The 17,614-nt window shown below is 38.8% G+C and overlaps 1 protein-coding gene across 1 annotated transcript in view; it reads right to left on the bottom strand.

The window, feature by feature from the left end:
- Galntl6 (polypeptide N-acetylgalactosaminyltransferase like 6) overlaps positions 1–16,789 on the bottom strand; it is a 199,582-nt gene extending 182,793 nt beyond the window's left edge. The window contains exons 1-2 of the mRNA XM_046427557.2: positions 16,564–16,789; positions 12,493–12,676 (exon numbers count right to left, since the gene is read on the bottom strand). Coding sequence (XP_046283513.2) covers positions 12,493–12,676; positions 16,564–16,720 — 341 coding nt within the window. The 5' untranslated portion in view covers positions 16,721–16,789. The remainder of the gene's footprint in view (positions 1–12,492; positions 12,677–16,563) is intronic.
- Positions 16,790–17,614: the final 825 nt, after the last annotated feature.

Here is a 17,614-nt window from a genome sequence, read left to right on the forward strand (position 1 = left end):
CTTTACACGCATTGTATAAAGGAGTTGTATTAGGAGTTATAACTAATCTAGAGATGATCTAACCCGTTAACCCATTGTCCCAGTGGTGAAACACCTACGAAAGTTTTAAGTAAACTGCAAATATACCACTCATGATAACTTTTGTTTTGTTTTGTTTGGTGCTGGGGATTGAACTCAGGGGCACTTGATCACTGAGCCACATCCCCAGCCCTATTTTGTATTTTATTTAAAGACAGGGTCTCACTGGATTGCTTAGCACCTCACTTTCGCTGAGGCCGGCTTTGAACTCGTGATCCTCCTGCCTCAGCATCCAGAGCTGCTAGGATTACAGTTGTGAGCCACTGTGCCTAACTGGAGCTAATGATAACTCTGAAATATTTAAATATTTATTATGTTTGCAGAATTTAAAACTTGAGTTAAATCCCAATTCTGAGAATATTTCAAAGAAACTGACAAAGGTTCATTAAAATAGGTTGAAAATCATAATCTGGAGCATATAAATGTATTGTGTTAATTAATACTATTATTATTTTATAATTATATATTGTATATTTAAGTTTCTACAGCTATTCCACATTTGGGATGATGGGACAAAATGGATTAAAGTATATAGGAAGATATATGTAGATTATATGCAAAAACGTCACCATTTTATATAAGGGACTTGAGTATCCATGGGCTTCACTGTCTGTGGGGGTCCAAGAAGCAACCTCAAGAGGCAATTCTACTTTTAATTGTTAAGATCAAGAGCCCTCTGATATTCAATGACATCGGATTCAGGAAAAAGGGTCCAAGCTCTGATCTTTTTTGTCACCCCTGTGACAATAGGTAGTCCTGGGAACTAAAGAGACAAACTAAAGAGACTGCTCATCTGAGGCTGCACACCTTTTGTAAGCTGGGTTCTGGAGACTGTGTTATTCTCTGCACAAATGGTCCTGAGTATGCTTCTGAGGCTTGTGATTATTTTCCTTCTCTGATTCTTTTTCATGCGGATGCTTTCCTGTGGCTTGGGATTTGTAACCTTAGGGTTGACGGGCAACCAAAGGATGGCTATTTTGTGGATGGAGTGGTCATGTGGCCTTCCATGCCCACCTGTGTGTGCCGTCGGGGTACAGGAAGAATAAGTGTGTAGGGAATCACACAACCCCACACTGCCGTAAGCAGCCATAGAACCTTTGAGAGGGATTCTACATGCAAACCTGACCCTCTAGAGTGTTATGAAGGTATATTTATCAAGGTAGGACCACAGAACAAAATTCAGTGGTTTGCTAGCTTGATTTATAATTTCTAAATATAGAGACATGTGCCACCTGGGCCTTCCTTTGCACTCTTGTCCTGGACCCCGAATATGTTTGGAGCAAGCTTGCTGCTCACACTGGAAACAGTAGTCTGGTCCTGTGGAGTTCAGTTATAGAGAGAAAGAAAATTGCCTTTATGCCCACTTGAGTTATAACTGTATTTCTAAAACCTGCTACATATGCTAGAATTATTTTCCATGAGATGATTTCTTTATTACAAATGTTAAAATATAATTCTTGGAGCAGTGTTAAGCAAAGAGGGGAAAAAAAACTTAGCAAGCCTGTGTTCTTGTCTGGCTTTTAAATTTGTGGACTCAGTGAGGGTCAGGCTGTGGGGAAGGGGAAGGAGAGATGGCCTGGTCCCACATTGACATATAATGCAAACCCTAATATTCTCTAGCTATTCTGTTTTCTCCTACTATTTATGTTCAGAACTGCTTCCTCTTTTCTGGCTTTTGATGCAATTACTTTTCTTCTTATTTATATTTTTACCTTCCCTTTTACTTCATACAATTCCTCTCTTTGTGTATCACTTTTGGCAGGCTGTGGATAAAATTTCCAGTCAATCCTTGCAGCCCGGAAGACCCTGGCTTTATGAATGTCCTCTCTCCTGCCCTGGCTCACCAAGTTCCACATCAGGACCTGGGCAGTCTTTGTCTTCCACTGTTGTTCTACCGACAGCAGGGCAAACAGGAGAAAGGTATGCAGGCAGCCAACATTCTGGTGCCGCCAGAGTTCTACAGCTGAAGAAGATCAGAGCTAGAGATGCCCTCAAAGTCACCTCTGGATCAGAAACCACCACCTAGAGAATCCCTCTCCATCTCACAGCCAGCATGACACCTTCCCTCCTGGTGACCTGGGACTTTACCCATTTTGTTTGACTTTATTGGCACTCCAAGTAACACAAACATACCTCTTAAGCATATTTCTAGATGAATCTACTCAAATCTACTATAATATGTGTTAGGACACCCTCTTAAAAAAAGAAGAATAATAAAGAGGAGGAGGAGGAGGATGAAGAGGAAGAAGACATTTTGTCTCTGCCTTTTGGCATTCTGGCCGTTGCTTGGTTACTTCACTGAAGGAGGGAATGATGACCTTGGCCAAATTGTGCCTCCATGAACGTAGCCTCTACAGATGCTGCTTCTGGTTCAAATCAATAAGCTGAACAGCAAACAATAAAGACTGATGATTTAGTTACAGAGAAGCTACCAAAAGCATATCACTTTTCTAAATTGCTCATCTCTCTTTGCATGAAGAGGAGTATGCGTTACTATTCTATGAGTCATTTTTAGTTCTACTCTTTGTTAGAGCACTGAGACAGGGTGTTGTCTCCTTCCTAAAGTCCTTTTCTCTGCCATGTGCTTGACTCTGAGCACAGGCTCATCTTCTGCCATGTGTGATCCTGAGAGAACTCTACCCACCTCAGAAGGCATCAGCACCGAGTCAAAGCCAGCCTTTGTCTCTTTCTCATTCCTGTTATTTATATGTATCTACTTTCTGTAAAAAAGAAGAATTTGAACCATTTATAAGCTAGATCTAGACAGCTCTTGGTTCTTATAGCATCTTGGTGTTTGTTAGAAATGGACAAAACTGAAAGATCAATGTCATTCCCTTAGTTAACAGTCTCCTTATTAAAGATGTTATCTCTTAGCTTTTGATTTAAAAATGACATTGCTTGTCATTCATAATGCAAATGACAACAGGAAGCCCTTCTGTTTGTTCTTGATCATGTTTCTTCTTTGTACATAGAGAATAAAGGCCTTCTGTCATCTCCTTTATTTCTTCTTTATTTTTTACATTATCATGTAAGAATCTATGTTCTATTCAGCCTGGTCTTCAGTGAATTATGCTCATTTCTACTATAGCATTTTCCTTAGCTAGTGTCCTTTTCCCAAAAACTCAAATTTTCTGCAAGTATGCACAGGCTTACCTGACCACAGTCTCTCCTGTCTTTAATATTTATTTCATGCGTCCAGTAAATACTTCCCAGGTGCCTGTTGTATGCACGTACTGGATGCTAGTGAGGCAGCACTGAATAATTTGAATGAGACCATCCTCTCTGCCCTTATGGAGTTTAATTCTAATGTCAGTGTTAGCAGTGATTAGAAGAGAACAGAGTTGTTGAGAAGGGAAGAAAGGCTAGCAGAGCTGGAGAAGATATCTTAGCAGGGAAGCTTCAGGTGAGAAAATAGAGTTATACAAATGTAGGTTTGGGTCTATAACTCTTGTCTGCTGGAATGAGAAGATGAAATTTGGCCAAATGGAGAAGGGTTCTTTTAAATTCTTTTTGTTTTTCTTCTGTATCAGGGATTGAATCCAAGGGTGGTTAACCACTGTGGCACATCCCCAACCCTTTTTATTTTGAGACAGGGCCTTGCTAAGTTGCTCAGAGCCTTGCTAAGTCGCTGAGGCTGGCTTTGAACTTGCAATCCTCCTGTTTCAGCCTGCTGAGCTGCTGTGATTACAGGTAGTGCCACCGTGCCAGGCTGGTTTTGTTAAATTCTGCCATACTCTGGTATGATGGTATGATGGGCAACGTAAATGTTGCTGAGCCTTGGAAAGGGGGGTCATGACAATATTTTCATGGGCTCAGGGAGCTTTATTCTTAGCTAAGTGAAAACAACAATTAAATTAAAGAAGATCAGGAAGCTTACCAAATGATCATATCCTAGAGCACAGAATCCATAGAACAGTCCAAATAAGGATTGAATGTAGGTAGAGTCAAATCACATCTCAAGGGTAAGACAAAGCAAATTGTCCTCAGATATTAGAGAGACTCAGGATACCAGTTTGGTAAGCAGAGCAAAGTAGGTAATGGCTGACAAAAAAAGGTAAATGAACAATAAAAACAGTTCTCAATCTAGGTTTGTGACCCCTCTGATTCTTTGGGGAGCATTTTCTAGGTCTTAAGTGGTACAATTCTGTGGATAGCTACTGGATGGTTCTAGAGGTCTAGACAGATTAGATGATTCTACCCAGAGATGCTTGGGATGAAGAATTCAGGACTGAACTTGATCAGGGAGGCAGTACCAAAGCAAGAGCAGGAATGAGAGCCAGAAGTCCTGCACTCAAGAGGGAAAGTTACCAAAGAAATAAAAATGGGGGAGAGTTAGAACAAAAGGCTTAGGTTCTGGGGATCCACTAAAACCATGGTCCTGAGTGATTGGCACACAGGGGTAAAAATCTCTCTCAGGATAGAGGACTAGGACTCATCTTCTTTCCAAATAGCATAACATACCAGGCCTCCTGAGAAAGTGAGAGCAGGAAAAAAGAGGTTCAAAAATCAGAAAGTACTTGTCAGAAACCAGAAAGAGGGGGTCTCAAGGCCAAAGCTATTCCAGGAACACAGAGAGATCTAAATAGACCAGGACAAACTACAGAACCAGGGAGGTACCAGGAAGTAATGGTAGCGATTGCTAATTTAGGAATTGACTTTGTTAATATTCTGAGTGCCAAAGGAAAGAGAGAGTATTGTGTTGACGTAGCTCACATGCCCCCCCCCCCTTTTTTTCCCGGCTGGGGGAAAAAAGGAAGAGTCATTTTTGTTGGGTGGACCCTGACAAGGGAAAAGAGATTGTTGCAATCCCTTCCTGAGAACTGTTAACCACACATGACTCCCCGGAAGACTAGAGGCTGAGGCAACCCAAGGGCCTCTAGGGCTGAGCTATGCAGGAACAAGTCCAGACAGAGAGGGATGGGTAACTAACAATTTTGCTTTGGAACATCTCTGCCTACATGACAGCAATTTTTCTTTATATTAACAAAAATCTTCAGTGAGATTTCATTCTGGAATTTTGAGGAAGATCGATTGTATGAAATATTTTGACTAGTTTTTTTTAGGCACTTGAGCCATTTCTGCTCATTTATCCTCACCCTCTGCAGACGAGGACGCCATTTAGAAGTGCGACAGTATTTTTCCCTAAACATTTTGTCCTTCTGCGGTTGTCAAATATTGAATTAGATCTTGTTATAAACAGAACAGAAGCTGGCATTGTTGACATTTCCCTTCATTAGTAAGTAGCTGAGAGCTGACATTTTCAACCTATCAGCTCCAGCTTGGCCTAACGAGAACACAGCGTGGGGAATGAGGCAATCTGTTTCTTCCCCCCCTCCTCTTGTTGTATGGATTCACTAGGAAACATTAATTGACAAAAGTACTTCCTGAAGTTTCTCTTCAAAGGAGAGGTAAAAAAAAAAAAATTGATTAACCTTAGGACTTAAAGTCTGAATGAATGAAAGAAGGCATTGATTTGAGTCCTGTGAGATTATAGATTAAAAACAGGTCTGAAGTCTGAATGAATGAATGGAGATGGTTTTTGAGTTCTGAATTTGCCTCTTACTAGTTGTGGTAACCACTTAATTTCTTTGTTTTTTTTTTTTTCACTCCCTTTATTTATAAAAATAGAAAAATGACAATAGCTATTCCCTAAAGGATGACTAAAAGGGGTCAGTGTAGTGAGTGTTTTACATACTGTGAAAGTGCTAGACAAAATGCTAGTTTTGATAGGGCATGCTATGTAGACTTCATGAAATAGGTCATTTGGTTTGCTTAATTGAGGGGTTTCTGGAAGAATGTGAAGGTCAGGCAGACTCTGATTGAAAGTTGTGAAAGCCAAGTCTGATTTCACTCTCCTGCATCTCATCTCTAGATTAAATTGATGTTTATTCTAATCTAATTCCTTCAAAAGTTCAGGGCAAAAATTTTAAGACCTCAATCACAGAGAATTGGGTGGTTGGAGGTTGAGGCTGAGGAAGGAAGTAAATGGTAGTTTGTATGCAATGATTTAATTTAATTTTTTTTTTTTTTGAGGGAAAAGGGGCAAGACTAGGAAGGAATTGCTTGAAGATCATAGCAAAATTACTTGGCTTGAGAAGCCGGGTGTGAAGAAAATTCCCATTTTCCAAACTGATACTCTAGACTTTAGAGGTGCCCGATTGGGGCAGGACAGAAAAAAGGGATGATGAACAGCATCCAATTTTGCTCAGAGGTGAAAGTGGAGGTGACCCCCAAAGTTATACTTACGATTTTATATTCCACATTAAATTCAGAGTTTGACCAATCTGGTTTTCCATGGGGAGTCAATTTCATGCTTTACTGATTTTGATTAAATTTGGGATTACTAATATTGGATCAAAACCCACCTGGAAAGAGTTTTGAGTGAAAGAGATAATCTTTACTTTCAAATTCTGCACTAGCTAATGGATCCCCACCCTTCACTGCAGTACACCTGAGAATGTTAAAATATTTAATGTAGTTGCTCAATAAGGTGCTGATTAAGGCTATTGGTTCATTCTAAGCTTTGAGTAAGATGACCTGCAATTAATATATTGAGGTTTTACCCCCATCAGGGAGAGAGCTCCTTTTCCTCCAGTCTAGTCTGGCTGGTGGTCTTGTGAGCAGAGGGCTGGCTAGATCTCTCCCTCCTGCACACCATCTTCTGGGGCCCCTTGAGGAGGTGCAGCCTGTCTGAGCAGCCCTGGGATGACTTGGTGTAACCCAGTGTCCCGGATGTGTCTTCAAACAAGACTGGGATTGGGAAAAGCCAGTGATGCTTTCAGCTTGGTGATATTCACTTATAGTCTCACTGCTATGTCTGGGGAAGAAGCTAGTATACTCCCTGAAAACGGTGTTTTCTTCTTAACCATGATTATTCCTTAAATGCTGGAGAATGCATCTTCTCTGAGAGGGAGGTAGACAGTTCTATGGAATAGAGGGCACTTTGGTTCTGGGTTCTTATTATAATGTCCTGTGTAAACTATGGTAAGCTACTTAATCTTTTTTTTTTTTTTTTTACTAACAATACAGCATGCGATTTTTATTTATTTTTGGTGTGCAACTTAATCTTTATGAGTCTCAAACACCTCACTTGTAAAAATGTGGACAGTATTATTTATTTCACAGCCTTGAAATAAGGATTTAAATGAGTTAGCAATGTGTGTAAACTTTCTAGCCCAGTTCCTGTCATAGAATTAGACCTTAACAACTGTTGATTTTCTCTCTGCCACCATAGTGTAAAAGAAAGAATCGCATCAGGTGGTGAGTCAGAACCTTGGACTCTAGTGGCACCTGTTGAATTCATTACTTATGACACTGGATAAGCCACTTAAACTCTATAATGTAGCTGTCCTTGTTTGTAAAATCAAGAGGCTGAATTGCCTCTAAGATTTCTTCTAGCTTGATTAATGTGTGATTATTTCACATTTAAAATATCCTACGCCAGGTGTAAATTAAAAAAAAAAATGTTCCTAATAAGCACTGACAACTACATATCATAGGCATCAAAACTTTGTCATTCTCTTATATAAAAAAGAAAGTCAAAAGTTTCCTGCTTTGTCCTTTGGAAGAACAAAGGAAGATACAGTAAATTTTTGGAAGGCATTCTACTTTCATGCAATAGTGGTATAAGTCTCAATAACTGAGAAGTAGTACTTAATCCATTTTAGCAAGGGCTAGGCTTCATGCTTCTGAACAGCAGAACCAGCTCACAAGGATTTCTAAATTGGCCCTAGGCCTCAGGGGATATTCAGTGTTTTTAGTGAAACCTTGAAGTGCTTGACAATAGGTGGAAGCCATTACTATCCATACCCAGCAACATTTTAGGCTGGGTAGTGACCCTAGATGAGGAATCACTGACTGTAAACACATAAGCCTTTGCACGTAGGGGTTTCTGAAAGAATGAATGGATGCACGTAGTCTGTAAGTTTTCCTCCCAACAATGGATTCCTTATTTTTGAAATTTCTGAAATTGGTGGTATATATTGGTGGAAAATAGGTGTTAGTCCTCACTAACAGTTGTGTGCTAGAATTCCAGCCAGAATGATTCAAACTCTATGTTATGGAAGTCTTTGAGGATCTGTGGAGATCTGAGGAAGATTGGCAGTGTAAAAGTAATTTCTCCCCAATTCAAAGTCAGGATAGAGGTGGATTTTGAAACATACAGTGAACTTTCAAAACTGAATGAGTTGCTGAATTGATTGTGAGGACTTGGGAAAAGGAAGCATGATCCCTAGGAACTAACACAAATTCCCAGTAAATTAACTTTACTTTTAAGGCTGACGAGGTTGTATTTTAGGATCTGAGTTCCTAGCACATTGGACAAAGTGTCTCTTGCTATTTTGGTTGACAAATTGTTGAAACGTGGGTGAGATTGCAGTAGTCAACTGAATTTCTATTTATTGAACAGTTATATCAACAAGCATGAACTTTTACAGGATTCTGGAGGACCCGGAAAACATGGTGGTAGAAGAGGAAATATTTAGCTTGGAAAAGAAAAAAAGTTTCTTTTCTTTTTTTTTTTCTCTCCTAGGAGGCAGACACAAGGCAGCTGTTTTCAAATTCTTATAGCAGCTCTGTCATTGAAGAGTTATTAGACTTTCCTTGCATCTCAAGTAGGACAATTTGGGATCAGGGAGACAGATTTTTTTTTTTTTTTTTTAATGCAAAGAAAAAGGTTCCTGTCAATAAGTCTACTGGAATGGGTAGCCTTTGGAGGCAGCAAATTTAGTTTCCTGATGAGTTTAAGCAGAGACTGGACACGGTTCTGGACACTGTCTAGTGATTGCTTGCATTGACAAAGAAACTTGGCAAGACAGTTTCTTCTAGTTCTTTCTAAACTGTTAGACAATCAAATGAGGTTGAAGAAGTTAGTGGTCAGATAGCAAAAGGCAATTTTTCCCTTCACCATTGTGGTTAAAGAGAGAGATGTTTTGTCATACAGAAAAGGTTACATGCTTAATTAAGTGCTCTGCATTCAAGATGACCCAGGAGTGAGGATGTCGTCTAAGAACCGCGAATAATGCGCATTTCCTAAAAGCATTCCATACCATCATATGGAAAAAAGGTGATCACTGTGGTTTTCTTTGATCAAAACTCAAGAATGTTCCTGAAATTTATCCAGTCCGAGCCAAATTATGACTGCCATATAGTAACTAGAATCAGTAGTGCTACATTTTCTATCATATTCTGGGAGCCATGTGTCTAAAAAATACATTCCTTTATAAGTGTAAGTAAATTTTAATTTTCTCACTGTTAAAGTTATGCATCAATTCTCCTTTTTTTTTTTTTCTGGTCAGATCATTGAAGGTCTTGATTCCTAGTTTAGGAAGTTGGTGGATTTTGAATTCTTTTGATTGTGTGAGCTATACTGGGAAACACAGTTTATGCCACACCCCAGGATCATATATGCATTATGACTGAAATTGAATATTTGACAAATAACACATGCTCACATACAGTATACTACCCAGAAAATGTTAATTCAATTCAAATCAATTGATTAATAGATATTGATCATACTCCACTCATTTCACAGGATTTTCATGTTGAAAAACACTGCTCTATCCAGTGATTAGTCATGAAAAAGTCAAATAAATGGCAGAATAAATACGCAAACTCAGGTAGCCTCTTTAAGCCATCTGATAAACCTGTTAGAAAAAGATAATTTTTGCATATATATTGTATGAAAAGTCATGCTGAGTGCAAAACATTTATATATCCTCATTCTTTGCCTTCTTCCCATCTTATTAGCGTCCCCCATCTTCCCATAGAAAAATGGCAAAACCCTGCAGCCTCTTGAAACATGAAAGACTTTGAGAGAGATATATGGGTAGACTGCATTTGCTCTGTGTATCTTAAAGCTTTACATCTTAGAGAAGCAAGTTTTAGCCTACAGCACGTCTGTTTATGAGCACATTCTGGTGACTGCTGTGATAATGGAATTGCTGATGCACTGCTTTGAGCACTTGGGTAACCATTCTTTTATTATTAGGAAGGAAATGCAGTTTTTAAGATCAAAGTGGACACCTCCTGGAAGTTACATTTATTACAAAAGGTTAAAGTGTCCACATTCTTTGGCATCAAAGGGACTTAAAGCAGAACGATGGTAATATTCAATAGACTGGTGCAATTTTTGATGTGACAGTAACCACCTAAATTGGTGACAGGAACAAGTGGTAATCTAATTCTGAAAGTTACCAATTCTGTCAGCTCTGGGGTTAAGCAAGGTGCTTGGTATTGTGATAGCCACAGCCAGGGTCTGTCTGACCGTTAGTGTAGGCACTGAGAATATGTTAGAGTCCTTTGGTAGCATTTTGGTACCAGGGTTTCACAAAGCAAAGTTTCACTCTGCCATCATGGTGCAAGTAAAGTAAAAGGTCATTATTAGTTATTATTACAGTTATTATTACAGCATTTGGAAAGTCATCAAGGATCAATTCTAGCCCTTGAAACATGGTAACCTAGGATTGCAGCAGTTGCACTGTGACAATTGCTGCCGTCTGTATGATAACGGTTCTGCTGTGCTTAGGGCATATTTGTTCTTTTACCTCCCCTTTTTGGGGTGGTACCAGGGATTGAACTCAGGGGCACTCGACCACTGAGCCACATCCCCAGCCCTATTTTGAATTTTATTTAGAGACAGGGTCTCACTGAGTTGCTTAGCACCTCACTTTTGCAGAGGCTGGCTTTGAACTCAGGATCCTCCTGCCTCAGCCTCAGGAGCTGCCGGGATTACAGGTGTGCGCGACTACACCCAACTCCCCTACCCCCACGACTTTCTTTTTAAGATTTGAAATAATTTTTTACTTTTTTTCTTATTTGCTTTTTCTTCAGTAAATTCCAATTGTTTGTATTTATGGTGTATGATATGTTTTGAGACATTTTGGTATTGTGGAATGGCTAAATTGACCTAATTAACATATGCATTGCCTCATCCACTTACTATTTATCCCAAAAGGGCTTAAGTCTCTTTGCCAAGACTTTAAGATGGGTACCTTCAGGGAAGTCTGGGGAGCATCTCTCAGGTGGGCCCACTTCAAATGCTTACTAGAAACTCCTTCATATAGATGCCTAAAAACCTTCTTTAGTAGTTTTAAATATGCATGAAATTTTGGCCAGTGCATATGAGGGAGTAATAAAGGCTCTTCATTATTTCTTTTTAAAAACTTTCCAGTCATTTGAGATCTGAAGATCTCAAATCACTAAGTCTAGAAGCTCTGGATATTTAATGAGGGTGCTTCATTTCACAAAAGAACTGACTTTGTCCCATTGTATCAGGCAAATGACTTCTGAAATTTCCTCTGCTTCCCCAGGAGTCCATCTTTCTAGAGATTAGCACTGGAGGAAACATTTTTCTGATAATTATTAACAGTTTATTGGAATTTAGAGTTAGTATCATAGAAGTGGCTTTTGTATTCAGTATCTTCTCTACTCCCAACTTTGACAGCTCATGTTATTGATAAAAAGACAATATTGATTTGAATACATTTAAAATGGGCTCTTACAGAATGTGCAAATCCTCGATCATAGACAATTTTCTTGTACTAATAAAATGTATAATAAAATGATATAGACTTAATGAGATCAAGGGTGCAGTATGTAGAATAGCTATGCTATACCTTAGGCAATCTCTGCCTAATTGTTGATAACATTTTATCTTTCACCATTAATGGTTGGTCCTGAGAGTTGTCAAAGTAAGCATTATGTCTTTTTTTTTCTTTTTCTTGAAATATGCAATCTTGTGTGCACAATGGGAAAAAAGGATTTAATTTTGTAGAAATTGCTAGATTATTGTTGTAAGTTTTACTTCTAAGTAATAGTTATACTAGAGGCAGAGTTATGAAAGAATATTTACTTTAGATGGGTCAGTTAGATCGAATTCCCCAAATTTAACTTGTAGAATTGCCTACTCAGGATTAGTACCTTTCATAATAAATTAACAATTTCCAGTAGGGTATAGAATGTAGGCTTAAGTTTTGGTTCACATTTTATATCAATTCCCAGTAAAAGAAAACTAAAATAGTTAATTTCAATACTCCTTTTGGGAAAAACAGAACAAAACAAAACAAACAAAAACTCCCAGAGAATTGTAAATAAGAGGATGTTTCAAAGGAGAACTTTCAGTTCTTGTCCATGTATTTTCTGTTAACTGCACATTTTCCTGATTCTTTTTATCCCTGCACACTCTCTGTTATGCTTAGCAAAAGTTTGAGAAGGGGTGATCCATGTATTCAGCACAGCTTGTGATTTTCTACAGCTTGTACATCTGACCTTTCCCTGGTGTTTTGCATATTGTTACCACCTGTTTTATTCCATTTTATCACAGATAATTGTTCTCATGGGTCCCAGGTTTGACTCAGGTGGAATGCGTTACCTGCCCTTTCTCCCTCGTCCCCTCCCTCAGCTGCTACTCACTCAAAAGGGTCGCTGGGATCTGCCCTCTGGAGCTCTGGAGGGATGGGAATTCTTTTGTAGTACATTTCCCAGTCGAAGGCTCCGCGCATGGCATCCCCAGCTTGTGCCTCATACCCAAAGTGATTGTGGTCAATGACATCGATCATGGGACACACGATGGTTTTGTGGTTTAGTGCAATTTGGTCTGAAAAATGAAAGCACAAAATAGGAAATGACATGCCTGCCTAGGTCATCTATCATTTTGCAGCAAAGAGAAGCTTACACATCCCTACTAATGCAGAATGCTCGCGGCTTTGGCTTCCTGTCGTGGCCAGAGCACTTTGCAGGAATCTCTGAATGTTGGACATAACGTGATGGGACAGTGATTAGGTACAATTAGAGTTGTTGTATTTTCCTTAAGAAAGTTATGTCCCAGAGAGACTCGCAGAGGTCCATTTAGCTCTACCTCTGTCACATTTTTGCTCTGACCTGTCCCCAATCTGTCATTTTATCATGCATCCAATATGCACAGAGTATAAACAGTACTTGTGTTCCCTCAAGCATACAGCTGGAGCCTGCTGAGAAAATATTGGCCTGCTTTCTAGAGGTTCCAAAATGTAAATATTTAACTTTATGAGTTTTGTAGCATCTCATCATATAAGTCACGATGGCTGTTTCCCCCTAAATGCTGACAGATCATACACAAAACTCTTTGTTCTCAACTGACCAGAGATTTTTGTCCAGTCCTATTTTGTCACTGTTCTTTGAGACATACTCTGTTTATCAAAGTTATTTTATGTTCTCACATCATATCCCAAAAGTGTTAGGTGGTACGATATTACTTTGGTGACTCCTCCTACTATTAAATTTTTGAGCAATTACTGCTAAGTGAATTATACTCATGCTATTTCTAATACTCCTATACACCATGTGAGGTGGCAATTATTGTCACTCCTAATCTACGCATGAGGAAACTGAGCTCAGAAAAATTAAGTAACTTGTCAAGAGGGTCACTCAGTTTTTGAGGGCCACAAACAGTGAACCTCCGTTTAACTGTCCAGGTTCAAAACCCAGTCTTTCCAGGTTGCCAGAGTGTTTCTCATTGTAGCAGAGATGATTTTTTCCCCTCTCATTTCCCATGTAGATATTGTTATTGTGATGATATTGTCAGTCAGCACAGGGAACTAACATTAACATACTTGGGTTCACATAGAAAAGCTGTGTGTGAAGCACCTTCCCAAGAATGTGCATTTAATCAATATTTATTATAACAAACCAATACTGTCTGACACACAGAATGTTTAAGTGGGAACATCTGCTCTCTTGTTATTTGGAAGACCTTTGGATGTGGAATGTGACATTAAACAAAGGGTATCATTTTGAAATATTCTGGGATCTGCTTATTTCCATATTATATTTTTTTTTCCCAGAGATCCAGAAGTTAATGTAATCTGTGTCAGGGATAAGTTCTTATAGTATGGAGGATATCCATTTGCTTCACAAGTTTCTCCTAAGCATAGGGCAGGAAGCAAAAGATTTTATTAGCTGTAATAACAAGTGGCCTTGTTTTGATGATGCTGATAAAACAAGATGTAGAAACCACAAAATTCTGTTGAAGATCTTGGCTTCTGGGCTACATGCATTTCATTCATTTGTATTTCAATAATTATTTATTTGAGGTAAAATTGTGTGCCAGTCACTATCCTAGGAGCTACAGCAGTGAATACCAATGCAAACATCACTGTCTTCAGGAATGAAGAAAAAACATTTAACAAACATTAAAAACATCAATCACTAAATTCTCTAGTGCTTTAAAAGGTGTTAAATGAGATGGAAAGAAAACAAAATAGGGTTAGGGGAATATGGAATGCTGGGGTGTGGAAAGGGTTGCAATTTTAGATAGTATGGCTCCCGTCTGCTAATTAGTAGATGGAAAGATTCCCAGCACTATTTCCTGTTCACCTCCACCAAGGGCTCTCTAAGCATCCATTTTCACCTGGGCAAGCCTTCTAATGGTTTTTAATCTTTATATAAATGGTGTTTCCCCAGAGATGTCTTTGACAGAGGAGACCATCAGTGCTGTGTCCGATATATTTCCTCTATCACCTCTGTAGGTATTTTAGTATTAAGGTTTCACTGACTTTCTTCAATCAAACTCAGAATCAGATTGATTTACAAGTTCCTTGACCAACAAGGAGTCCCAAGGTGACCCGAAGAGAATGAGTCTGTTAAATTAACTGTCAACTTTCCGTTCAAATTTCCTTTCAGTTCTCCTCCAGCTGTAGTAGCTTAGGGTGAAAGCTGCATGACTAATTTTTCATCCAAGGCTTGTGCCTACATTTCAATTTCCAGGGATCAAACAAACAGACTCTTAATAGGAAATTGAAATTCAGGTATAATCCCAAGGTGAAAAATGAACCACAAAACTGTGTGGCTCCGCCTGTTTTTTCATTTTGGATGATGTGTCAAGACACTGATAGAGGAAAATAAAAAAAAAGATAGCGATCCTGAGGTTGAATCATTTCTTATCCATCAGGCCTACAGGAAATGAAATGCTTTAATGAGAAAAAGTGGGTTGTGGGTTTCTCTTCTTTTCTTTTTTTTTTCCCTCTTTCTTCATTTTTTTCTTTCTATTAGATTCCTAGCGAACAATCAGAGACTCCATAATTGGCATTTAGGGATTGCTTTGGTTCATAAATAAGGTAGGCCTTTTGCTGACTTCCTTGAGTATTCAACACCATATAGGTCAAATTCAGTTTTGAGGGGATCTCACTGTTGCTGATGAAGCTTTAAATTGCTATGTCCTTGAACAAGGTACTTTTAATTAAAAGCTCAGAGGAGTCTCTGACTATAGGAGACTGAAACATTCCTGTTGATTGGGATGGCTGGCAGTCATCTGTACAGGGGTGTGTGGATGGGCAATGTGGTGGGGGTGTTGCTGGTTGCTGGTTGTTCTCTGTTTTAAATCCTACACAGTTTCGATCAATATCCTCCCCCCTTCCCCACCCATCTTTTTACTAATGGAGCTTGGCTCGTTCTAGTTGAAATCCTACACAGTATTCAACGGCAAATCATTCTTCCTGAGACAGCTATTGTATAGGCAGTTGTTACTGCCTCTAGTTCTGAGGTCAGGGATTTATTTACAATAAAAGAAGATTGGGCAAAACCTGGAAGAACAGAAAGAAGTACAATGATGTGCACCCAAAATTTTTTTTAGAAAGATCTTTTTTTTTCCCCCCTCAGGCATACGATTTATTTCTTAGCTACAACTTATAGCTGACTTCAGTGTAAAATAAAACAAAAATATTGGAGCTTGAACTGAGCCACACTTAACATTTCTCACTTGAATTAGTTTCTGTTCATTCATGTTTCTAATAGTCCATGTGCCATGTGACAGTCTCCCTTCTTCCCCACCTTTTAGCCACAGCAAGAACACTTAAGATCTATCATACTGAGAGCATCTCTATATTTAGGGTTATAGGCTGGTGCCAGGAGTGGAAGGAACAACAAAAATGTCACTATAAATCCTAGAAAATGGCAAAGTGCTTTTAACTTTAACTCTATACTGGGTTGTAATAATTTTACTTCCTCTTTTCTTTAAGAATCCTGTAATAATTGTTAAAGTATAATATATGCATTTGAGTCTTATTGTAATTAAGAGATGACTGTAAAAAAGTCCATTTTTAGTATTTACCCAATGAATGTAACTACAATAAAACTACTATAAAGGAGGATGTCTAAGATAAATGAAAAAATTTTTAAAATCTTAGAGTTGATATTATTTAAATTATTAAAATACTATTTACCTTTTTTTTTTCCCTGCAGTACTGTGAATTGAACCCAGGGCCTTGTTCATGCTAGGCAACATTCTATCCCTAAGCTGTACCCCCAGCCCTAAAATATCAGTTTCAATGTGGTTTTCTAGTTGTCTGTTTATCCTCAATAGCAGTTCAGAAGTAATTCAAGGATCTCTCTGCTAAAATTACAGAAGGGTCTCTAGCTTTTGTTGCAGCACCTTGCTCTCACTCTTCAGGGCTGTAGTTCTTGTGGCCCCCAAAGTTCCCAGAGTGCCTCAGTGACAATTATACTCACTAAGGAGTGGGGGCAGCCAGTTCACATTGACCTCGCAGTGGGAGTCAAGGAATGTCAGCACCTCTCCTCTGGCCATAGATGCGCCCAGGAGTCTGGTCCGGATGAGTCCTTCTCTTTTCTTGGTACGAACAATTCTCACTTTGGAAAACCGAGCCATGTATTCCTCTAAATTATCCTTCAAGTGTTCTAGGAAAGAAATAGAGAATGCATAGGAAGAATGATACAACATTAGTCATAGTACAATTAGTCATGGATGCTGGGCGTAGAGAGTATGCGAATGATGAATCCTAGCATAAAATCTTCAAAAATTGAAGATAGATGCTTCTCCTCTCCATGCTTCTCCTCTCCTCATCTAGAGCAGAGATACTTATAAGATTTTGTGCTTAGAGGTTTTATGCTTATTTCTCAAAATGTTTCATAATCTGCAAATACTGCCTTGTTTGAATGCAGTGACATACCAGAGCTCTGTCATGCAGTTACTGTTGGCAGGTGGCCATCATGTTAATCCTGGCCAGCACTTGCCAAGGTGGGCATTGCCCTCTGGTTCCTGTTGTGTGAAGTCAGACAAACATCCTGGCATATGGGCTCTTCTCAACAAGAGGGATTTTTATAGCAAGGCTTTGCCTAGGATTCTGTGGGCTGAAAATAATGCATGTAAAATGAGAAAGAAAAATATTTGTCAAGTCAATAGAACCAAACAGATTTCTATCCATACAGAGTAATAGCAAACTCATGAGCAAGTCCAACTTGGGCTTGTAATTCAAAGTGGAAAGGTGACTGATGTGCACAGAAATAGGTATGGGAAGGGAAAGCTGAAGAAATACTATACAGTCATTTTGAACTTAGCTATTTAAGACCTGGAGATGTTCCTTAGCTTTTTAAATTTGGAAATGCTTCTCCCTCTAATTAAAAACAAACAGCAGGAACAAAATCAAATCAAATAACTTACAGAATAAAACATTTCCTACTGTCTGTGATAAAATGCATCAATCTTTTGTTCTCTTTTACGGGAAATAGGTGCATTTTATATCCACTGCTCTTACTCTGCCAT

The sequence above is a fragment of the Marmota monax genome, unplaced genomic scaffold (genome assembly GCF_021218885.2).
Source record: "Marmota monax isolate L192 unplaced genomic scaffold, Marmota_monax_Labrador192_F-V1.1 WCK01_AAM20220418_F8-fsc00159, whole genome shotgun sequence".
In the NCBI taxonomy this organism is placed as follows: Eukaryota; Metazoa; Chordata; class Mammalia; order Rodentia; family Sciuridae; genus Marmota; species Marmota monax.